This window comes from Phytophthora cinnamomi (assembly GCF_018691715.1).
Source record: "Phytophthora cinnamomi strain GKB4 chromosome Unknown Contig114, whole genome shotgun sequence".
NCBI classification, from domain to species: Eukaryota; Oomycota; class Peronosporomycetes; order Peronosporales; family Peronosporaceae; genus Phytophthora; species Phytophthora cinnamomi.
Genome location: NW_027151047.1, coordinates 74,589 through 96,813, shown reverse-complemented (window position 1 = coordinate 96,813; position 22,225 = coordinate 74,589). Strand labels below are relative to the sequence as shown.

The following is a 22,225-nucleotide window of genomic DNA, read 5'->3' as shown; positions in this document are numbered from 1 at the left end:
TGAGGATGCTACAGTGGAATCAGATACGCGCTCGTGAGTGTTCCTGAGTCGGAGCCTGGCGAGAAGTGTGTTGTGGTTGCTGCCGTGGGGTGAGAGAGGCTTGCCTAGGTCTCCGATCAGAATGGTGAGCGGAGAGGGTCTCGCCATTTTGCGTTATTTCGCTACGCAGTTTTGGAGGCAAGTTGATGGTCGTGCCCATTTCTGAAGTTGCCGCTGGTCTGCTGCGATCCATGGCGATGACGATATCTTGCTAGACCATGGCTGCAGTGCAAGACGGTGGTATGCGGCCCACTTGTGGCTACTCAAATTCGTGTTCAGTAGTTGTGGACTCGCGGTCGTAACGTTACAGCCTGTCGTGTTGCCTGTCGGCAAAGCTGGGCCCATCCGGCAACAGCACTCAAGGCGCGACTGTCAAGAACTGCCTGGGACAGCCATGTTACTGACGCCAGCAACGCCGCACCGGAGGGCACGTCCGAACTCCAACCGGCCCGATGCCAAGCAGCGTTGGCGGCCAAAATTGTGCATACGATGCGGTGTGTGTGAGTCGATGTGGTATAATTCGCAACATAAGATCCAATGGGTTAGCACTGATAAAGGTCCTACTGCACAGAAGCGGTTTAGTTTTAGGTTGTAGTGGCGATAGTTGCATCAATGCTCCGCTAACCCGACGATCCGTCAGCTGACGTTCGTGCCATGCTATCATTACATTCTCGTTTACGCTGTGCGTTTGTCTGCTCGGTGATTGAGCGCGTCAAGCACACTGGCAAGCAACACTGGCGACTTGCAGTCGAGCCTTAAACTGGTGCTGGCCCACGTCACAAAATATCCTCAATCTCTGGACCGAAAAAGGATTTTACAGTTTTTGAAAAGCAAAACAATGGAGTGGGGTCAGACGGAGGTTGCTTGACACTTAGTTTGGATACTTTTGGTGACGACAAGCAGCAATGTATCGGCGCGATTGGGCGTTGGCGTGACACGCCCAAGTGCAGTTTTGACGGTCATTCGGCAATTCGCCAACTACTTACGAACAACTTCAACGCGACCAATGATCTCCCCCGAGGTGATGCAAGAGCTGCTGTCAGTGCGCCAAGTTTTGCACTACTTGCCTGAGTCGGCTTCGACGGATAAGGGGTGGAGCGAACACGAGCAGCATCTCTTTTGGGTCGCACTCGCCCAACACCCTCAAGGCCCCTGGACCACGATCGCCGAGTTCATTGGAACGAAGTCATCCCGCCAAGCGATGACTCACGGCCAGAAGCTGCGTCAGAAGCTGAAGCGCTGGAATGAGCGTCTGCGCAACAACCCCACCGCGAGTATGCTAATGGATGAGGTTGACGTCTCAACGAGCGCGGATGTGGCGGTCGCCGCCGGCATTTCGGTCGAAACTATCACAACGACGGCCGAGGCGTCGATGATAGGCGACGAGTGCAGTGTCTTCCACGCTAATATTTCAGTGGCTACGGCGGGTTTGACGGTAGATGGCGTGAGCATTGTCGAAATGGATGACCTCCACGTGACTGATGACAACATGGCGGGGCCAAGCTGCGTGGCTGCACCGAGCTTCGGAAGCACGCAGCAGTTCGCCGCGGTTAGCATGGGAAATCCTTCCCAGCATGTGTGCACTTCTGCAGCACACCCAAATCTGTCGGAGGACACAGCGCGCGTGGTCGAGCTGATGCTGTCCGAGTCGTCTGAAGAGGTGCAGTTGACAGATATTTCGGATGAGCCCGAGATTCTACCGCAACATCTCCTCGACGATCTGCTCGAGATTCTGTCGGACGACGATCTCAACGAGCTGAGCCACCACCACTAAGGTATAGCGTAATACACTATTCCTAACGTTGGGGATACGCCTCTTACGGCGTGAGACGAGCAGCTGCCTGCTCGCGTGAGTGCCCGTGTAGTGTTTGCATTTGGCATCTTCGAGCCCGTCTTGAATTCGCGTACATTTAACGTCGACCCGAGGGTAGCATGTTGTTATATTCATCAATTGACCTTTACAATCAATTAATAAATTGGGCTAGGATTGCATTCTGCTTCTACGTAGTGATCGACATCTTGGTGAGCTTGGTGGTGTTGAAGGAACATCACTCATACAATGTTTCGGTGATCGACAGTGTTCGGATCCATATCTGCCGGCGCGGATACTGAAGGTCAAGTGGCCGGATACGACGACCAGCGAGCGGCTCCGGATGCACTCCAGCCGAGTTGAGGGCGATGGAGCTACGTTGACGCTTTTGAAAAGTTTGCTATGTGGGCACTCGACCAGAGCGAAGCAGCCGCAGTCTTCCCGTGTAAACAACGCTCGCAATGGTGGATAGAAGAAACAGCAAGCTTTGCCTTGGCTTGGTTCGTCCTTTGACCCATCCTCACGCTTCGCGTGACACCATCAGAACCGCTCCGACCAGCGGGCCCCGGGGAAAGCGAGCTAGTGCCGCTGTGTCAGGTGAGACGGTGGGACGACAGTCCGTTTCTGGGATGCAAAGCTCCGAAATCGATGGATCTGACCCCGATGACATGCATGGGGTGGAGCAGGTAAGACTGACAAGCCAGTCTGTCGACTAAACCCATTGCGTTCTCGCTGGTCACGCAAAACTGCTTCCATCTTACTCAAATAGGACCAGTCCGAACAGAGGTGCTGACAGGCAGCCTCTTTTGGTAATGCCTTGTCCGGACTCAAAAGTTGGATCTTGGGAGCCGAACCCCAAAGGGAAATTCGAGTTATATACGTTATGTCAAAAATTGGTGTGGATTCTCGATCTTGCTTGAACAGCTTTTCCGCTGGTCAAAGCGAAAATGCATCGACACTCAACCCACCGATTGCACGCCATCCTGCACTTGCCAATCTGCTACGTGCTACACAAACCCCACGCTATGATCTCCAAGAAAGTGCACGACGAACTGATGTCTGTGCGCCGAGTGTTGAATTATCTGCCAGTGTCGCCCTCAACCGAGTACGGGTGGACACCGCGCGAGTGCCAAGTCTTTTGGGCGGCACTCGATCGCTACCCGAGAGGTCCCTGGACAGTAATTGCCGATTTCATCGGCACCAAATCCACGCGCCAAGCCATGACGCACGGACAGAAGCTGCGGCAAAAACTCAAGCGGTGGATCACGAGGCTGCATCGCAACCCGGCCGCTCGCTCGCTGATGAACGGGAGCGGAGCTATCGGCGCTGCCACTACCGCAACTTCCATCTCCTCCATCTCTTCCGCCAATGCAAGCGTATCTATGGCAGCTATCAGCGTCACTGTGTCGACACCTCTGTCTGATGCTGCCTCTACGTCGAAGCTGCCTGATCGCACAATTCCGTCGACCCCAATGAACACGACGCTGTATCCGATCGCATGCCAAGAGGATGACACTACCAATCTCGCGCCAGGGCAACAACCAAGACTCGCCGTGAAGACGAACTCTGGTTCCGTCACGCCCCAAGTAAATGGCGAAGCGACGAGCTCACGGCCGCCAGAGACCGCAGCGTACAGCTCTTCAAGATCTCTGCAGATGCTCTTTGAGCCCAACGTCATGACAGGACCAGTTGCTTCAACAGCGACGATGCACTTCGACGAGACAAAACAGGATGGAGCAAGCGTAATACCCAACCCAATCAACGAGGTCGCGATGCCAGTGCGGAACCTCCTCGACGAATTGGCTGACGTGTTGTGGAGCGACCACAGAGGCGATACCAAATAAGCAAGCGATGGTCGATGTCGGGTGTTATGCTAACGCATGAATGAGTATGCGTCTTGTGTTAGCTGTCGTTGGGCTGTACCATACGAATATACTTGTACCAAGTCAGAATGCGGCAGCTAAGGCATTGCTGAGACAGGTTTGATATCCTCACGCTCTGCTTTATGGGGTGTGCCCTAATTTCAGGTGTCTTTCGCTGCGTGGTAAATCGACTATCCGGAAGGGGGCAATGGCAACATCACATCAAACCAAGCTCCGATGTTTTGGCGTCCGTCTGACGACACCGCAACCGCCAAACCGAGAAGCGAACTAGATTGTAACCAAAGATATGAAGCACACGCTTGGTGAGTCACCCGATTCTGAAAACATAAATCATACAAGCCACCCATGCTGTAGCACGGAACTGTTGTCCTGGCGGTGTTATCTTTCATTACCAGAAGGAAGCCTCATTCCACTATGTTTCGTAGTATTGGGCCCACCAGCACGCTATCAAAAATCGACCAGCGATAAGCGCTCGGTTCATTGCGAAGGACACCCATCGCTCTTCGAAGATGGTTGGAGCTGTTAGGTCAGATCAGCCGTCGAACGCTCGAGACACAATGTCGGTGGTGTCGGCTACACGCCAAAGCTCTGGTAACTTGTGGAACATACGTCCGGTTCTGTGTTCGCCACTCTCCCCAACACACGTTTGCTTTGGTTGGTCTACGCGCGCTACGGTCGTTCGGATGACTCGGCTCGCGCCGTGCTTGTAATATGGACTACCGCAGCGCACTCAACACATGGGAACTCTTCGGCTTCTGCCTGTCGGAATGATCCCCGTCATGACAGACTCGTCGAGGGCCATGGAGGTAGACCTTGAGAGTGTGGACGGTAATATCTTGGAGCAATTTCGTCCGGTAAATACAAGCGATGATTTAACGGACTCACCCCCTCAGCATGGATACTTCGGCAGAGTTTCAGGATACCACCAGCCATTCGCTGACTTGCTGCACAGACCTCACACTAGCGATGATCTCCCCCGAAGTCATGAAGGAGTTGCTCTCCGTGCGCCAGGTGCTGCACTACCTGCCGGTGTCGCCGTCGACAGACAAGGGCTGGACTGTGGAGGAGTCTCGGCGCTTCTGGGCGGCGCTGATCCAGTATCCGGAGGGCCCGTGGACGGCCATCGCCGAGTTCATCGGCACCAAGTCGACCCGCCAGGCGATGACTCACGGCCAGAAGCTGCGGCAGAAGCTCAGGCGCTGGAACAAGCGGCTGCGCCGCAACCCGGCAGTGGGCTTGCTCATGGACGAGATATCCGTCAGCCCCAATGGACATGTTTCGCTGGGGTCCTTGCCGCTTAGCGATCACCCGGTGCTCGGTATGACGGCGACCCATCCCTTGTATACTCGAGAGGTCGGCAGCGCCTCCACAGTCAAGGTCCAGTCGCTGTCGGACGCGGTTGTGAAGCAGGAGGAGCTGCTCTTTGAGAGCGCCAGCTTTTCCCAGGGTAATTGGTGTCGCGACAGCCAGTAGCTCTGCATCTTTGAGCGTCGTACCATCTGGTGCTGCGCACCTCAAAACCTCAGACGCTTCTGTAGGGCTACCACCGCTGTATTCCTCGTGGGGTAGTCCTCGGCCACATCTTCCTGTCGCCGTCAAATCGAACGTCACGATGGCAATCAACTATCTCTCATCGAAGCGGAAGTCCTGGGTGAATTCACCCTAGCTCCGTGGGTCCAGAGTCAGTGACGGATGATACTAACGTTAATTCTGTACAGCTACAGCTAACGATGTGCTGCATCGTCAATAAAATGGTGACTCATGTACACGTGTACAAAACACTCATTTCCAACTTGAAGCGAAAGCGACTAGTAGGTATTTTACTTGTCCTGCGCTGCAATAGCGACCCGCATCAACTGCATCGCGCCCGTCGTACTACGACTCGTAGCGTGCCAGGCCGCGTCACCCACGGGCCATGCCCATGACGATCTTCTGGTAGCAAGGGTGGCGACTGGCAATTTGCCGTTTCGGTGTTCGTCAACCCATTTCTGAACTCATCTCAGAGCTGAAGCCAGAACTGGGTTGAAGAAGATCGATACCGTTCTTGTTGCACCGGGGCGAGCCTCGAGCTCCACACGCTGCCCAGGACGCCTCCACCATCGCCGCCTAGCGGAGATATGCCCAGGACTTCTTCCGCGGAAGCGTGACCTACGTGATGCATGGCAGCAGTGCCCGAGTAGCTGGTCCGTGGGTGGAAGGAGGTCCCAGCCACGCAAGGTGAACGGGGTGCGTTTTGGTGGGGAAAGGACCGATCGCACGATGGGTAACGCCTCATCTTATTCCCGCAGTTCTTGCTGCAAGTCCAGCAGCTCATGCTGCTGCCAACAGCGCCTGACGAAATGCAGGCCGGGTCACTGGACGAGCTGTCCATGGGGCAAGCGCCACCACGATATTAGCGATAGAGCGCGCTCGCAGCTCCCGACACAAACGGCTAGCCCTCGCCCCTGCCTTCGGGCTGACTTTGCAACACAACGACCATTCCACGAGGACACTTCCGTTCGCCCAAGCCGTCCAAAACGCCCTGCAGAAAAGGAGGTTTGCTCGTCTAAATCCAAGCACGCGAGCTGCTAGTTACTTTGTGATCGAGGCTGAGACAAAACTTCCGCCCGATTGAGCGCCGCAAGAACGAATTCTAGCTTATTTGGACTCGGGCGCCGTGTGCAACGCAGCGACTTGCCCGACCAGCGCACCGGCGTCAGACACGGATACTTTCTGCCGCTAGTGCTCGGATCGCGCCACGACGAGACGCTCGTTTGTTCAGACCGACCGACTCGAGTGCAGGGCTCGCGTTCTCTTGACGGCGGCCACTCGGCAATTCACTCACTCACCGTACAAAGAATCCCCAGCCTGGCCCAACCATGATCTCCCCCGAGGTCATGCAGGAGCTGCTCGCAGTGCGGCAGGTGCTGCATTATCTACCGGAGTCGCAGAGCACCGAGAAGGGCTGGACACCCCACGAACAGCAGCTCTTCTGGATCGCGCTCACTACATACCCCCAGGGCCCGTGGACTGCAATCGCAGAGTACATCGGCACCAAGACGACAAGGCAGGCCATGACCCATGCCCAGAAGCTGCGCCAGAAGCTGAAGAGATGGAACACCCGCCTCCGCAGCAACCCAGACGTGAGCTCACTTATGGACGCTGTCTCAGTGAGTTCGGACGGCAACGTGACGGTATCAGCTAGCGCGTCGCACGACGTTCCTCCGACTTCTGCATCCTACCCGATGGCTCCGACGCCGCCACACCCAAACAGTACCGGGTTGGACGACCGGATCGGAGAAGGCGAACATGAGTGCAAGGGCCGCGAGCAGCACAGCAGTTATACAGCTGCGGTTGGCATTGGCGGAGCACTTCCGCCTCACTACCAGGTGCCACTCATGATCGGTCTTCGTCAACATGCCCAACACGCAGCGTTGGTACGCACCACATCACCGCAGACCACAGTGCACGACGAGTTACATGCAACAATTCCTCACGACTTTCTCGACGAGCTGGTTAAGGCTCTTTCAAGCGAAGATGCGGACGACGAGGAAGTAACGGAGGAAGAGCTCCAGGAGCTGGATGATGGAGATACTGATTCTAATCCGACGAAATAGAGCTACTTTCAACCAGCAAGCGTTCGTTGGTCGTGGTAAGCGTAAAACTTGGCAGTCCGTTGAATATGTACGTAAAACGTTGTCTAACTCAACTAAACAGCTACTTTCACGCTTTTGACTACCATAGATATTGTCAACTTCTCCGTGACTGCGGTCAAGTCTCGCCAACGACAAGTCCCGGTGGTGGTGGTGGTGCTGTTAACGAGTGATTATCCTCGACGAAGGCACGAACGCCGCCGAGGTGGACGACGGCGGCATTCGTGTCGCGTCACATGGCTCGATCACGTCAGCTCAGCCCTTGTGCAGCCACTGGGTGTTCGTTGCACTGTATGATGGAAAATCGCCAACGGAGCTCCAACTCGTCGTGGCAGAACTGCATCAAGTCTTTGGACTGTGGAAGTTCGATCAGATGCTGACAAGAACTTGGGCATTTCTTTGGATCTACGCTGATCGCGCCTACCGAGTGCGCTCTACTGGTGAACCACCGGTGTGCTGGTTTGGGCGCTACGCACCAGCGCACAATTTTGTAGGGAACTTCGCCGAAGACTTGATATGCAATACTACACGCAGCTGGCTGTGTTAGAACACGATCGGAGATGTTCGTGTACACACTACCGATTGAATTGCACTGAAAGGAAGACATTTGTGAAGTTGGAATGGCATTGGTATAGAATTAATTAATCACTGTCACCTCTCACAAGCGCGATCGCATCGGGTGAAGCACACCTTGCTGTCGATTTCGACATCAATGTCGAGATGGACCGCCTAGGTTGAATCTGCTGGTCACGGAATGACATGCACCACTCTGATCCTCGACAGCTCCATGCATACTCCGACGTCGACCACCTCCAAAGTATCTCTCCGCCCCGATGTTCGATGTTCGAGGCTGTGGTCTGGTGTGGTGAATCAACAGAGTCATTTCTCCCTCAAGGTCAGGCAGCGTTGACACGACACAACCCACCAGGACCGGATGAGTCAACGGCATCGCTCAAGGCTACCCTCATTGTGTGCATGAGGCACATGGTAGAACCCCCTTTCTTCTCATTCCTGATTCCGCGCGTCGAGCAGCCAGCGAGTCAGAAGGAGACCCAGCCATGAAGCGCGAGGTGGAGCTATCGACGCAGGACCAAGAGCTCTGCCAGGACAGAACGCTGCAGGTGCTGGATCGGGCGCTGCACGACTACGAAGCCTCCGCGTTGTGGGCGCTGGGGACGAACAACAACCACGACGGATTGGATCAGCGCGGCTGGAAGAAGCTCCGGTCGCAGACGGATGTATCTCTCTACGCGGATCACAGTACTAGCGACCCTGCGTGGATGTCTGCGATGCGGGGTGACGAATGGAAGCACCCGATAGCTGTGGTGGCAGTCGGACACATGAGCTGCTCGCTGGACGACTTGCTGTTCGGAATGACAGCGTCAAACCCAGCCGAGACGAAGCTGCGGGCAGTGCTGTTGGACACAGAAGTTGCCAGCGAGGACGTCGACGTCGCGGCATTCGCGACGCCCACTCAAGAGGAGCCTTTCCGGTTCATGGGCGTCATGCGCTACGTGACAACCGTGAGTAAATTCCGACGCCCTCGCGAGTTCGTGCTGGCGTGTGCAAGAGGAGACGTCACCGCAGCGTCAGGGGAGCGGCTCGGGTACGAGATCAACCAGTCGGTGGCGCTAGAGCAATGGCCTGCCAGAGAATCGTTATGCCGCGGACAGTTAATTCAGGCGCGCGTGCTGCGAGAGCTGCCCGACGGCTCTGTTGGGGTCTACTACAAGCTCATCGTGGACGCCAAGACCATCATGCCCGACAGCGTCGTCCACACTGCGATCTGGAAGGCTGTGCAGAGGTTCTGGGAGCTGGCCCCGCGCTGCGTCGAGACCAAGAAGCTCAGCTGCTGCGTCGACTTCAAACGCGCGTTGCACCTTTCCAACCTGCAAGCAGTGAGCCGCTCCATGGACCCGCTCAGGTGCTGCGTGTGCAAGGTCTCGCTGCCCGATCGACGCCGCAGAAGCCTCAGCAGCGTCACCACGTCGCTCACGCACGGAACAGCCCGAAACTCGTCCACGCAGACGTACTGGTGCGTGCTGTGCACGTCGTGGCTGTGCTCCAAGGCCAACTGCTGCGAGATCCGGCAGCTCGTGCGTGTCGACCGCGCCACGCTGGAAGTGCACCAGCAGAACGTCACGCTCTGCGCCAAGTGCGCGCGCCTCATCCGCCGCAAGAGCGCCAGCGAAATGGCACGCTGCGCACTTCAACATGAACGTCCCCAGATGTCCTCCTAGATGGACCCATTTTTTGGGTCACCTTTTTGGGTCCATGTTTGGTTGTATGTAGCAATCATTTCGATACTGTATAAACTGTATACTTAATCCAAGTGAGTTCCTATCCTCGTGCGAGCATGGCGGCGTCGGGACAGCTCTTCCAGGGCACCGCGTGGCTGCTGCTGGAGCCCAAGACCACGTTCTACTCGCCCCGCTACAGCTCCGAGGCCTTGTCTGTGCGCCGGCAATCGCTGCCGTTCTGGGACCGGCCGCAAGTGGTGCTGCAATTGGGTCAAACGGACTTCCTGGTGCTCAATTCCGGCCCGGCGGACGCGGCCAAGCGCAGCGGAGACCCCAAGGAGACCAAGAAGCTGCTGCAGCTGACGGTGCGCCCGCTGGACGACGTGCGACGCGCCCAAATGTACCAGACAGCGGCTCGGGCCCAGGTGCTGGAGCTGTTCGTGGACGTGGAGCACACGCGCGAGCGACTGCTGCGCTGTTTGCGCGGAGAGCAGCAGGAGGTTGAGGAGGTTGAGGCGGTTGAGCCCGGGAAGAGGCTGCTAGACGGCGCCTTTGCGGCACTGGAGAGGGCGCAGCAGAGTCGGGACAAAACGGCAGCTCTGGAGCTCTACAAGGAGGCGGAGAGCGGGTTCTACGAGGCGGAAAAGGTGGTGCTCGACGAGAGGTCGAGAGAGTTCCTGCGAGCCAGGAGAGGAGACTTGCAGAAGACCATTAGGGGTCTGGAGAGGGACATGCTTGGGGCGGCTACTTTTGTTGCTCCAGCTCAAGTGGTTGCTTCCCCGGCGACGCCACAAGTGAAGGAGGTGGTAACGGCATCTCCTGCGATGGACATCAGTGCGCGGTTGGAGGAGCTTCGCCGGTTTGCTGCGCAACAGGACGCCGTAGAAACTCAGCAGGGCAGTCGGACGGACCTAGCAGCTCGACTAGCAGCGCTGAAGAGCGAGAGGGCTGGGCCAGCTCCTCCAGTGGATGCTTTGGCCGAGCGATTGCGCCGACTGCGTGGCGATAATGGACCAACTGAAGCTGGACCTGCCATTGGAAATGAACGGAAAAGCGCGGTGGATCGTATTATCGAACAAGTGACCGATGAGATCGCTTTGGGTATTGAGGATGATGGGGTCGACGAAGACGAGGACCTGGGGAGCGACCGCGACAGCAAGAGCGATGCTTCAAGCATCTCAAGAAGTTCTCACAGCAGCACTGAGACCAGTAACAGTAGAGAGAAGGACAAGAAGCACCTGGGTGCGAAGAAAAAGTGACGAGAAGGAGATCTGGATCGAGGGCTTGGGACGTTGACAAGTCCTAAAAATACGGCAAGAAGTTGTGTGCCATCGTTCTCATTTTCTCCTCGAGTTATCGTTTATTTGTCCTGAGCGAGTCAGCATGGAGCATGCTGTGCATCTCGACGGGGAGAGGCTACTATCAGTGCTGGAATCAACCGTCCGAGACCTCGAGTTGATCGCGACACTCCCGGAGAAACCACAAACGAAAGTTATCGCTGCGTTTCAATCTGAAACGCAAGACGCACTGCATCGTCAGGTAAACGAGCTGCTGCTTCTACCCATGCATGCCCCATGAAGCTAACTCACGATCGCTTCTAATGTACTTTTCAGTTTGTCGTCGAAGCTTCGCTCCTACACTTTTTGGCGCTGCAAAGATTGCAAGATGACGAACGCCCGGAGACAGAGGACTATGGAGAGGACAGTGAGGAGGAACTGCAACAGATCGAGATGCAGTCTATGCTGTCTGGTCCAGTAGCAACACGTCTGTTCCCTAAGAGCCTGCATCAGCTACTGAATAAACTAAAGGTACGCTTCATGTTGTCAATGGTTCTGCATTACAGCCCACAAATTCGTATTAATATGCTGTTGTTCTTGCATTTATCATACACAATAGGAAGACCGAGCAGCTCGGGACGCGCTGCGAAAGCTCAGCTCAACTACCGTGTCACCAGCCATTTCGCAGTTGACGCAGGCATGGATGCAGCTAATTATCAACACGGATACAGCACTGTCGACCAGCTTCGAGCAGGACGAACGGTTTGCGTTGAATCTACGCGACAGCATGCTACGGCTCCGCGAAGTCGAGGACGACCGTGACCAGTTGGCTTTCGAGCTTACTCAGGCTCGTGAAGACCGCATAACGATGTTACAGAAGTTCACAGCTCAGCGTACTCGACTTGAAGCTCAACTCCGGGATACCAAGCGAGCAGCCGATGACATTCTAGGCCCCACTGCGCGCGATCGCGAGGAGTATTTGCAAGCGGCGCAGTCTAGCTTCGAGACCCAGAATTCAAATGCGCAGGAACAGCTCGAAGCAATTCAACGCACGATCGTGCGAGTGACCCAGACTAGTCAACAAGCAGAGGCGGACGAGCGGAAACATGCACAGCACGATGCTACGGAGCTGCGTGAGCTTGTAGAGCTCTACGATGAGGATATGGCGAAGCTGGATGCTGAGATCGAACTGGAGCGAGCCGAACTTGAGCGTCTCGATGGCGCGAACATAAAGTTTGCGACGCACTTCGCTCGCATCGATAGAGATCGTCGAAACATCATCGAGGAGCAGCGTGCGATCGACCTGGCAGAACGTCTTCGTCGACTCCGCGAAGCTAATCTGTTCGGCTTCATCCTTAGAATTCAGGCTGTAGTGCGAGGATTTCTCGTGCGACGGCGCGTTCGCTTGGATGCCCAGCGTAAGAGACGCAAGCCCAGGAAGAAGGGCAAGAAAGGCAAGAAGAAACCTAACACCAGTCCGACGCTGAAGAAGACCGTCAAGAAGAGTGGCGTCAAGGTTCGGAACAAAAGGCCTTGAGTTAGCGTATAGCAGGCAGCTATTTCTTCTTCTTCTTGCCTCCACCCTTCTTCTTCTTTTTCTTCTTCTCCATCTCGGCCTTGGCTGCAAACTCGGCGGCTTTACGAGCCGCAATTTGCCGTAGTCGATCTTCTTCCATCTTGAGGACTCGCTGTCGCTCTTCTTCGAGCATTGCGCGGTCTTGCTCGCGCTCTAGCTTTCGCTTTTCCATCCATTCCTCCTGTTCATAGCCACAGACAACGATCAGTACTGCGATCACGAAGTACCACCAGCAGCTTGCACCAGCGTACATCTTCCTGTCGTTTTGCCAGCTTGTCCTGCCGTTCGCGCTCTTTATCTGCAGCTTTCCATTGCGCCTCGCGGAACTTGAGCTGCTGTAGTCGCTGCTGCTCGAACACCACCCGGTTCTTCTTGAGCTGAACATCGAGGGAAACGGCGTCTAATGTGGCGATACGGTTGTTCCCCACGTCCAAACACACCAGCGTGGTGTTGCGAGCAAGACCAAGCGCCAACTGCTTACCGCCTTCGCCTCCCAGCCTTGTTCGCCAAAGGTTCAACGTGCGCAGCGTCTTGTTCTTCGCAAGCATGTTGCCCAATGCCGTCACCCCGGAAAAGTTCTTCTCTTCATCTGTTAAAGGATTGCTCTCCAAGTTCAGGTACTCGAGGCTTTCGTTCGTGCTCAGAGCTTCAGCCAGATCCTTGGCAGCCAGTGGCCCCAGACAATTACTCTCGAGTTCAAGACGTCGAAGTGACGTGTTGCGCTTCAGAAGCAAGGCCAACCATTTCCCCGTTGCATCATCGAGTGCATTTCGACTCAGATTCAGCGACCGCAGCGAATGCGTGAATGCCAGCGTTTTGCAAAGTGCTCGAGCTCCAATACTATTCACGCGAAGGTCCGCGTGCTTCGGGTCTCATCAGCTTTGGCAAGCCCAAGCCACACCTCTAACTGCGGGTTCTTGGCGATCTCCTCGACTTCTTCTCGTACTTCCTTCTCGCGCTCTTGTCTCCGTCGATGCACAGTCTCGCGTAGATAGCTCTTAGCAGCGAATTGAATTTTCTGCTGCATGCGCGACTCCTTCTCCGACGTGTGCTCACGATTGAACTCTTCTTGCAGGCGAGCCGCATCATCGTTGTAGAATCCCTTGGGCTGGATGCCGCGGTCAATCATCTACACAAAAGCTGTATCATCAGCACGCAAACGCTGTTCAAGGCATTCAATCGCAACACGTACCTCCCGGCGGATCTCGTTCTGCGCAAGAGCGAACGCATCGGGAGGAGCGCTATCATCGGGCGTGACGCGGGCCATGATGGCCTCACGGTCCACCGCGGACAACCGCGAGATGTCGATGTCTGCGTCATCGTCCAGTGCCGGTTCCTTGCCGCCCATGCCGAGCCCCGACGACAGGTCCAGCATCTTGGGTGCCGTGCTCTCCAGGTGTCTCTTGCCGTGTGACGTCCTCTTGAACGCCCGACCTTTCACCCTGAGCGTTGCCAGCAAGATACTCTGGAACAAACAAACAAACAAAACAAAAACAGCAACAACCGCAAGCACAACGATGTCATCTGCAGCAGGGCTGGGTTCTGGATTGCCGCTTCTTGATCTATCTATCTTCAATGCTACAGGATACGATGCACCTACTCCACCAGCTCCGGCTCCTTCTTCACGATGTCGTCCTCGAGCGTGTTGGCGCGCTTGGACATGAGGTACTCTGTCGATGGCGGGGTGGACGGTGGCGGCGGAATGTCCTCCGTGTCGTCCACAGCAGCAGCAATGACCTCAGCACTCGCATCAGCAGCCAGCTCGGGCTCGTTGGCAGCAGGTGTCGCAGCGCCTTCAATAGCATTCGTTGCATCCTCATCCTCGATGGGGCCCTGACCAAACTCGTTCGTACGCTTGGCATCCACCGGGTACTTCCAGCGCTGGTAGAGGTAGATGAAGAAGATGAGGTCGTCGCGGAAGCAGCTCAATCGGTGCATCCACGGCATCTTGATGACGAAGGCAAACAGATCGTCGATGAATGTGTTCAGGGACTTGTACACCATAGCACGCCATGGCAGGTGCGCCACCGACTTGAGCTTGTAGTTGATGTACAGCTGAGGCGTCATCATGATGAACCCGAACGCGTACACAAAGCTCGTAAGACTTGAAATCACCCACGAGTACCAGCCCTTGTGCACGCCGTATGCGAGGGTATACGCAGCCTGGCCGACAATCAGCGGGTACAGCACGTACGACAGGTGAGCCACCGCGACACGGTCGTGCTCGGCAGTCGGTGACTCCTCGTAGCTCTCCACGCCCGACACGACGAGCTTGTTGTCGGCGTCGCGCGAGAACACGACCGCCTTCTTGATCTTCCACACGTCAATGATCAGCGCAATGCCCGACTGCACCAGAATGAGCCACGACGTGTCGTTGTCCATCAGGTACAAGAAGATCACGAGCTGGAAGAACGTGTTGAGCACGATGGTCCGCAGCGACAGGCCCACGAGCGACTTCTGGTTCTTCCAGAAGCTCACGTCGTTCTTGAACGCCAGGAAGTCGAACAGCGAGTGCAGCAGTGATACCACCATCGTGACCGCCAGCAGGTACGGGTTGGTCTCGATGAACATGCTCTTCATGTTGTCCGTGTCGCGCCTCGAGGACGCGCCCGTGGCCTCCTGGTTGCGGAAGTTCTGCTCCATCTGCGTGTACAGCGCGTACTTGTACATGGGCAGCGGGTAGAAGGAGATCTCCAACGGCAGCGCCGTGAGTGTGTCGTTCACGGGAATCAGGTGCTCCTCCAGCAGCCAGAACTCGTTCAGGAACAGCACAGGCGAGTACAGACCCGCCTCTCTGTCCACCTCCATCTCCGTGGACACGAAGGGCGGCGGCGGCTGGCGCGCCGAGTACGTCGTGTGGTCCACCACCGGGTTGATGTAGAACGCGGGCTTCCACATGGAGATGTACACGTCGGCGTTGGCGGCGGCTTCCTCCTCCTCCTCCTTCTCCTCCTCTTCTTCTTCCTGCTGCTGCTCCTTCTCCTCCTCCGCAGCCGCGAGCAGGTTGCGCTTCTTGACGATCTTGGGCGGCGGGCGGAAGGCCGTGAGCGCCACCGAGCGGTGAACGGAGCTCATGGCGTCGAACGACGCGTCCGCCGGGTTGGGCGAGTGGCCGTCCCTGGTCAGGAACACATGCGCGTAGAGCGAGCCGTTGGCCAGCAGGTGCTCGTCCACCGTCACGTTCATCCGGCGCAGCCACACGCCGTCCTCTCGCGCCGGGTTGGGCGCGGCGTCGTAGGCGAGCGCGTCCTCCTCGAGCCAGCGCAGCGCCTCCTGCTCGCGGGCCACGGCGTCGCCGTCGGCGGCGTCGGCGAAGGAGAAGTGCGCGTCCGGGGTGACATACACTCTGAGGCTCACGGGGTCCCCGGGCTGGAACGAGTTGCGCAGCAACTGCTGCTGCAGCTGCGCCGGGGGGCCACTATTGGGGGATTCCGCACTCTGCGCCACGGCGGACGGCTGCGACTGCGGGTGCTGAGGCTGCGGCGCGAACGTGTTGACCACCGACGTGATGGCGTAGTAGATGCACAGCATGCGCAGCATGGGCCACAGGCGGTCCATGAAGCTATCCTGCGCGGGCGCAGCGGCGCCGTCGGCGGCGGGGGCAGCGGCTCCGTCAGCCATGGCGATGGAATGCGCTTTAGACCTGCAAGAGGGGGTGGGCAGAGAGCAGCATACAAACGTCAAGTGAGCTGGAAAGCAGAGTTTTGACCAATGGGAGGGGGATATTTGGGTGACGTACACTCACTTCGCTTCAACGTGTTGCAGGACGGACGTCATTGACGTTGCTGCTGCTGCTGCTGCCTGGCGAATATGAAATGCTTATCTTCTTGTCTTATGACGCGACGGTACGCGGGGGAGGGGAAAGCTAAAGCTACTCACATACTAGGCATTAACACCACTACGGGCGGACGGCGGCGACGAGGACCCCTGCAGCCGCCGGCAGCAACGCAGCGCAACGCGGAGCTGCCGAATCTAAGGCGAGGGCGCGGCTGCTCGCTCGCGGGTTTGTACAGGCCCTTGCGCGCTCCCTGGTCCGTCCTCCCGTTTGCCAGCGCACGAGTCCGCGGGGATAAAGGCCACCGTCGCACGCCGCCGCTGCTGCTACTACTTGAAGGGATTAGATCCACACGCCTTCGTCTTCCTCCTCTTCCTCCTCTTCCGAGTCTGAGTCCGAATCCGAGTCCGAGTCGTCCTGCGGGTGCAGGCGGTCCACCATGGACATGCGCTCCTCCGCCTGACTCGTTAGTTTCTTAAATAAACTAATCTGCTCCTCGCTCAGGCCGTCGTCATCGTTGGCGTCGTCGTCGTCGTCGTCCCCGATCATGCTAATAGACATACGCGCACGCTCGATAACGCTGTGAGCCTCGTCCAGCTGCCGCGCCAGAGCGAAGTTCTTCTCCTCCACTTCACGCAGCACGTCCTCCTCGTCACTCATGTGCATCTGGTCTTCAGCCTCCTCATCCGAATTCACATCAGCGTAGTCGTTGCCACCAGACGAAGACGCTGTAGCCTCGGTCCTCGCCGTCGGCGAGGCTGGAGCCATGGCAACAGCTGCAGCAGTTGCCGCCGCTCCGACCGCCACTGCCGCTGCCATTTCATGGTGGTGCTTAGCAACGGGGGACGGTGCTGGCTCTGGCGAAGTGACAGGCGATACCGAAACCGGCACAGGAGGAGGCAAGCACGAGTCCGCGCTGATGGAGCGGCTCAATGCCAGCGGCGTATCAGTAATCGGGGACGCCGACTTCGATTTTGTAGAGCTGCCATGTCCGTTTCTAATCTCAGAGTCGTGGTTAGACAGCAAGTTGCCCATGGACGAGAACGGAGTCATGCCAGGGTGTGCGTTCTCGCTCGATGCCTCAGCCATAGTACGCGCGCGCTGGGCGCTAAGTTTCTTGGCCAGACCAAGGTTACCCTCCGCGCGAGCGCGCTCTTCTTCTTCGAGCAACGCCTGCGCAAGTTCCTCCAAGCCCCGGCGCTCGCGCCTTGAGCGCTCTGCGTTATTCTTGTGTAACGGCCGCTCAGGCATCATTGAGCCTGAGCGACGAAGCTCCTTAATCTCCATCAGCTTGCGCTCAGCTTCAATACGGGCCTTCTGCTCCTCAGCCTCACGGTCCTCAATGGTCATGCGACTCACAGGCTTTGACAGTGCATCTTGCACAGCCTCTTCCTCCTCCACCTGCACTGGAGTGGGGGCGGGCGGGGTGGCCTCCACGGGTGCTGGCGGATCTGCAGCCTTGACTGGTGCGGAGGCAGCATTGTCCTCACCCGGGGTGGACCCAGAGAGGTTGAGGAACTTGTCCCAGCAGTCCTTGCAATAATACTCTCCATCATCATCCATGTCCAGCTTCGACTCGTTCTCCGTAGCACCACACTCAGCACAGAACTTGGCGGTGGGGACGACTACAGGGATACTCATCACGTTTTGCAAATCGTCCATAATTTTCTGCACATGATCGTTGTCCTCCATCACGGGTGGCACGATATCCACTTCGGTGTAAGAATCGCGCTTAAACCCTGAAATAACACCAGCCAACTCGTGGATCACGTTGTTCTGACGCTTTACCACCTCTTCAGGCTTGTGCCGCACAGCCAACGCCAGCACGCGCTCACGTGATTGTGCCTCGAGAATCTCTTCATACTTCTTCGCTTGGCTCTTCACCTTCTCCAGTGCCTCTTGGAGTACCTTAGCCTCCTGTTCCGCACGTGATAGCGCCTCCTTCGCTGGTGTGGTGCGCTCCGTCTTCGCCTGGTTCGAAATGCACAGCTTTGCCTGAACTCGCAACAGGTGCGCCTCCTTTGAACCTTCTTCGATAGCGGTAATAGGAATACCCGCAAAAATTGCGTGGTCCAAGTCCGATCCCTGCGACGCTGCCACCAACTCGCGTGCAACATCCAGTGGAATACGCTTTTTCCGCTTTTGCCGCTCACGATCAGCGCGTTCACGATCACGGTCAGAGCGTTCACGATCAGATCGACTAACTCGTTCGGTTCTGACTGGCGGCGGCGGCGGTCCCACCGGCTCCGTGGGAGGAGCGCTGTTGTCATACAAAGGTACGTGCTGACGACTCGACACCTTCCTGACTTCACGCTGCGTGCCAGGGTTGGAGCGCACCGACGTCACGGACGCCACCGACATCATCGACTCGCGGCGGCTCTTGCCTGGGCGGAAGCGCAGTACCGCTGGCTTCGGCGAATGCTTCAACATGCGCAGCGTGTCCTGATACGCCTCGCCGTCCACCAATGTGCCATTCACCGACACAAGTTCATCACCTACCTGCGCGTTCTGCAGTCCACTGGCGTTGCCCTTTCCTGTAAGCTTACTCAGCACGGGGACGTCGCGGTACCCTGGTTTCAACTTGAGACCCAGGTCTCCCTCGCGCCACACGATGTCATACGATCCAATGTCGCTGGGGATGCCGCTCACGCTGCGACTGCCGCCGGGAGACTCCTGCGAGGAGCGCTTGCGCGAGAGGCGGCGCCCCATGCGCTTGAACTTGAGCACCGCCGGCTTGCGGATGGTCTTGAGCAGCGAGATGGTGCTGCGGAAGCCCAGCGACTTGGTCTCCTGGCCGTTGACGGCCACGAGAATGTCCCCCACCGTGGCCCTCTCCATGCCCGTGCCGGCGCCCTTGCCGGTGATCTTGCGGATGCACGGCACGTGGCAGTCGTCGTCGTCGGGGCGCAGGATCATGCCCAGCGGGCCCTCCGTCCACACCACCGTGTACTGCTCGCGTCTGCGCGCCGTGGAGCTGGCGCTGGCGCTGGACGGGGACTTGCCCGACTCGGACCACGCCGTGCCCGTGGAGCCGCGGCTGCGGCGCGAGGCGCTGCGCGACGGGTCGCGGTAGGCGGCGCTGCCGGGCGTGCCGCTGAAGGCGCGCGGCACGCGGAAGCGCAGCGCGGCCGGGCGCGGGATGGTCTGCAGCGTCTGCACCACGTGGTCGTAGCCCTGGCGGGCCGTGTCCATGCCGTTGATGCTCACGAGCATGTGGCCCACGGCCACCTTGGCCAGCGCCGCGGCCGAGTCCTGGCGCGTGATGCGGCCCACCACGGGCGGCATGTCCTCTCCCAGGTCGGGGCGCAGCGTCAGGCCCAGCGGGCCGTCGCCCCACGTCACCTCGTACTCCATGCGCTCGTCTCTCTCCTGCTACAGGCCACCAAAGCGCGCGGTGTGTGAGCCTCGGGTGTCGCGCGGAGGTCGCGCTCGCAGCGGCGGGTACGTACGCGCGCTGCTGCTGGTTGTGCTGCTGCTGGCTGGCTGGTTGGCTGCCTGCTGCTCGGGCCGCGCGAGAGAGCTCCTTCGCGTTCTTCTCCGCGCCGCTCGCCTTCCGCTGCTTGCTGCGCAAATGAGTCCCCGCCGCCGCGGGGAGAAGCTGGGAAAAACCTCGGGCGCGAGGTTTTTTCGCGCGGACGAGCATAGAGCGTCCGCTTTTCCCTATGATGCTGGCGCCGGACACGACGGCGGACCGGCCGGCGGCTCGCCATGATAGGCAACGCTGGGAGCTGCTGCTGCTCGTTGCTTCCGAGTTGCTTTGCCATTATCCAGCATGTGCATGAGCACGAAGCTTGTGCAGCATGTATTATATGCACGATGTAGAGATGCAACGGGAGAAAGGCAGCGCCAGTGCGTTCGGACAGCGTCAAAATCAGGTCGCCGACGCCTTTGGAACGGAGACAGCGGACCATGGGCGGCAGGCCACGCTGCGTGGTCCGGCTAGCGGGCGGTCTCAACGCATTCGCCGGAATGAAGTGACGCTTGAAGCACGCGGGATGGTTGGTGGACAACTACACGTTGGCGCAGCATACTGTACAGTACACATACTCTGCGTGTGTGATGACACCATCGACGCCGCCATCGTCGGGCTATCCACGTTTGCAGTCAGCGCTCACCGAGAGTGCCGACCTGCGTGTTGCCCGTAGGATTCACAATCTCGAAGATATCCTGGGCGCCTTGATTGGCAAGTTACCCTGGCAACACATCCCGGGGCCAGGGCCGAGCGTGCCGCACGCTGTACCGGTAGTGAGGTCGCTGTGCCGCAGAACAGATAGCAGCAGCATAGGGCGGCAGCCCATGCGCAGCAGCAAGCGGCAGTCAGGAGGCGACGACAAAGGCTCCATGGACTTTGCTGGTGCCAGTCCAGCGTTGTGCGGTAATCGTGAGTCACTCGGTGGTGTGACGCACACTTTTTTGCGTTTTTCACACAACCCTGCCATATCCGTTGCATCATTTCTGACGGGAGACCAGGCCCTGAAATGCAGCAGTCGCTACGTGGCGTCAATCGCAAAAGCCTGCTCTCCCCGGTTCCTATCCGCCCGCCATGAAGGTCTGCGGCCTGGTGTTGCTGCTGCTGTGCGCGTGCGTGGCGCTGCTGGCCCGCCACGCGGCCGCCGAGAAGATCGAGGACATGTCGTTCAAGCCGCCCTTCGAGCTCGTGGACGCCGAGGGCCGCCGAATGGTCAACACCACGTGGTCGCACGGCGGTAACGCGGACGTCAAGAAGCACTTCATCCGCCTGACCACCGACCGCCAGAGCAAGCGCGGACACCTGTGGCAGAAGAACCCCGTGGGCCGCGACGAGCTGGCGGCCATCCTGACGTTCCGCGTGTCGGGCCAGGGCAAGCGCTGGTTCGGCGACGGCATCGGCCTGTGGTTCACCGGCCAGAAGGTCTTCACGCCTGGCGTGAACCACGGCTTCACCGACAAGTACACGGGCGTAGGTGTGGTCATCGACACCTTCAACAACCCGGAGCACAAGGGCGGTCACAAGGACGTCAGCATCTTCGTGAACGACGGCACCAAGAACTACGACCAAATGTACGACGAGACGCGCGCCGGGTGCAACGCCGCCGTGCGCTACCACGAGCAGAGCGCCAACTTCGACCCGGTGCACAGCATCTCGCGTGTCAAGGTCAGGATCGACAAGACCCGCCTCGTCGTGGAGGTGGACGACCACGCCTCCGGCCTGTGGGTGGCCTGCCACGAGTTGACGCTGCCGTTCAGCGCCGATTGGCTGCGCACGGCCACGATCGGCATCACGGCGTCCACGGGCGCGCTGGCCGACAACCACGACATCATCCGCTTCGACGCGTACTCGGAGTTCGCGGACTCGACGATCGGCATGGTGGACTCGGAGGTGGTCATGAACTCGGTGTCCAAGGACTACAAAAAGTGGATGGACTCGCCCAACTGCGGCACGGACTGCCTGATTGCCGTGTTGCAGAAGGAGCTGTCGAACTTCCGCATCGACGCGGAGCACCGCTTCTCCGACCTGAAGGAGAAGACGGAGAACACGGTGGCCAAGCTCAAGAAGCAGGAGGGCGAGAACGAGCGCCGCGTGCGCGAGATCGAGGCCAAGGTGCGGAAGGGCATCGACTCATCGTTGGAGAACACCAAGAGGGTGCTGGGCGAGGAGGTGAACGAGAAGATCACCAAGCAGCTGGAGGAGAACCCGGACATCGCCAGCGGTGGCTGGAAGACGCCATTCGCGCTGCTGTTCATCGGCCTGGCGGCGGGTGCGGCCTACGTGTACCGCAAGTACCAGTCGCTCATGAAGTCGCACTTGCTGTAGGTCCGTCGGTGAGGTCGGTTGGGTGCCTTGGGGGCAGCGACCTCGCGGCAGCCAACGTTAATAGTGTCCTAACCAAGTAAAAGTGCACATTCGCTGTCGTCTACTGCTTCCCAATTCATCCGTGTCAACTTGACACGTCAGTCATACCTCGGGGATAGCCTCCTGCCTGCAACATCTGGGTAATCAGTGCAGTTTCAGT

The 22,225-nt window shown here is 58.1% G+C and overlaps 10 protein-coding genes across 11 annotated transcripts; 7 read left to right on the top strand and 3 right to left on the bottom strand.

The window, feature by feature from the left end:
• Positions 1-1,045: 1,045 nt before the first annotated feature.
• On the top strand, positions 1,046-1,813 carry IUM83_11421 (uncharacterized protein; the record flags this gene model as incomplete). Its single annotated transcript, XM_067935979.1, has 1 exon — positions 1,046-1,813. The coding sequence occupies one exon, from the start codon at positions 1,046-1,048 to the stop codon at positions 1,811-1,813; it is 768 nt and encodes a 255-aa protein (XP_067781697.1).
• Positions 1,814-4,698: 2,885 nt separating this feature from the next.
• On the top strand, positions 4,699-5,205 carry IUM83_11420 (uncharacterized protein; the record flags this gene model as incomplete). Its single annotated transcript, XM_067935978.1, has 1 exon — positions 4,699-5,205. The coding sequence occupies one exon, from the start codon at positions 4,699-4,701 to the stop codon at positions 5,203-5,205; it is 507 nt and encodes a 168-aa protein (XP_067781799.1).
• Positions 5,206-6,590: 1,385 nt separating this feature from the next.
• On the top strand, positions 6,591-7,328 carry IUM83_11419 (uncharacterized protein; the record flags this gene model as incomplete). Its single annotated transcript, XM_067935977.1, has 1 exon — positions 6,591-7,328. One exon carries the CDS (start codon positions 6,591-6,593, stop codon positions 7,326-7,328), a length of 738 nt encoding a protein of 245 aa, XP_067781722.1.
• A 1,094-nt stretch (positions 7,329-8,422) lies between these two features.
• Positions 8,423-9,604, top strand: IUM83_11418 (uncharacterized protein; the record flags this gene model as incomplete). The annotated part of the gene is made up of 1 exon (XM_067935976.1): positions 8,423-9,604. One exon carries the CDS (start codon positions 8,423-8,425, stop codon positions 9,602-9,604), a length of 1,182 nt encoding a protein of 393 aa, XP_067781825.1.
• A 116-nt stretch (positions 9,605-9,720) lies between these two features.
• IUM83_11417 (uncharacterized protein) lies at positions 9,721-10,863 on the top strand (the record flags this gene model as incomplete). Its single annotated transcript, XM_067935975.1, has 1 exon — positions 9,721-10,863. The coding sequence occupies one exon, from the start codon at positions 9,721-9,723 to the stop codon at positions 10,861-10,863; it is 1,143 nt and encodes a 380-aa protein (XP_067781769.1).
• Positions 10,864-10,987: 124 nt separating this feature from the next.
• On the top strand, positions 10,988-12,418 carry IUM83_11416 (uncharacterized protein; the record flags this gene model as incomplete). The annotated part of the gene is made up of 3 exons (XM_067935974.1): positions 10,988-11,143; positions 11,218-11,412; positions 11,501-12,418. 3 exons carry the CDS (start codon positions 10,988-10,990, stop codon positions 12,416-12,418), a joined length of 1,269 nt encoding a protein of 422 aa, XP_067781770.1.
• A 19-nt stretch (positions 12,419-12,437) lies between these two features.
• On the bottom strand, positions 12,438-13,832 carry IUM83_11415 (LRR-containing protein; the record flags this gene model as incomplete). 2 transcript variants are annotated; one of them, XM_067935972.1, is made up of 4 exons in its annotated part: positions 12,438-12,638; positions 12,709-13,320; positions 13,404-13,586; positions 13,650-13,832. In XM_067935972.1, the coding sequence occupies 4 exons, from the start codon at positions 13,830-13,832 to the stop codon at positions 12,438-12,440; spliced, it is 1,179 nt and encodes a 392-aa protein (XP_067781793.1). The 2 variants fall into 2 exon arrangements, with proteins under 2 accessions (XP_067781793.1, XP_067781792.1); XM_067935973.1 differs by having other exon boundaries at positions 13,404-13,475.
• Positions 13,833-14,053: 221 nt separating this feature from the next.
• On the bottom strand, positions 14,054-16,078 carry IUM83_11414 (CLPTM1-like membrane protein; the record flags this gene model as incomplete). Its single annotated transcript, XM_067935971.1, has 1 exon — positions 14,054-16,078. One exon carries the CDS (start codon positions 16,076-16,078, stop codon positions 14,054-14,056), a length of 2,025 nt encoding a protein of 674 aa, XP_067781771.1.
• Positions 16,079-16,574: 496 nt separating this feature from the next.
• Positions 16,575-19,942, bottom strand: IUM83_11413 (Transmembrane protein; the record flags this gene model as incomplete). Its single annotated transcript, XM_067935970.1, has 2 exons — positions 16,575-19,604; positions 19,682-19,942. The coding sequence occupies 2 exons, from the start codon at positions 19,940-19,942 to the stop codon at positions 16,575-16,577; spliced, it is 3,291 nt and encodes a 1,096-aa protein (XP_067781794.1).
• An 833-nt stretch (positions 19,943-20,775) lies between these two features.
• On the top strand, positions 20,776-22,026 carry IUM83_11412 (putative lectin; the record flags this gene model as incomplete). Its single annotated transcript, XM_067935969.1, has 1 exon — positions 20,776-22,026. One exon carries the CDS (start codon positions 20,776-20,778, stop codon positions 22,024-22,026), a length of 1,251 nt encoding a protein of 416 aa, XP_067781795.1.
• Between the last annotated feature and the right edge of the window lie 199 nt (positions 22,027-22,225).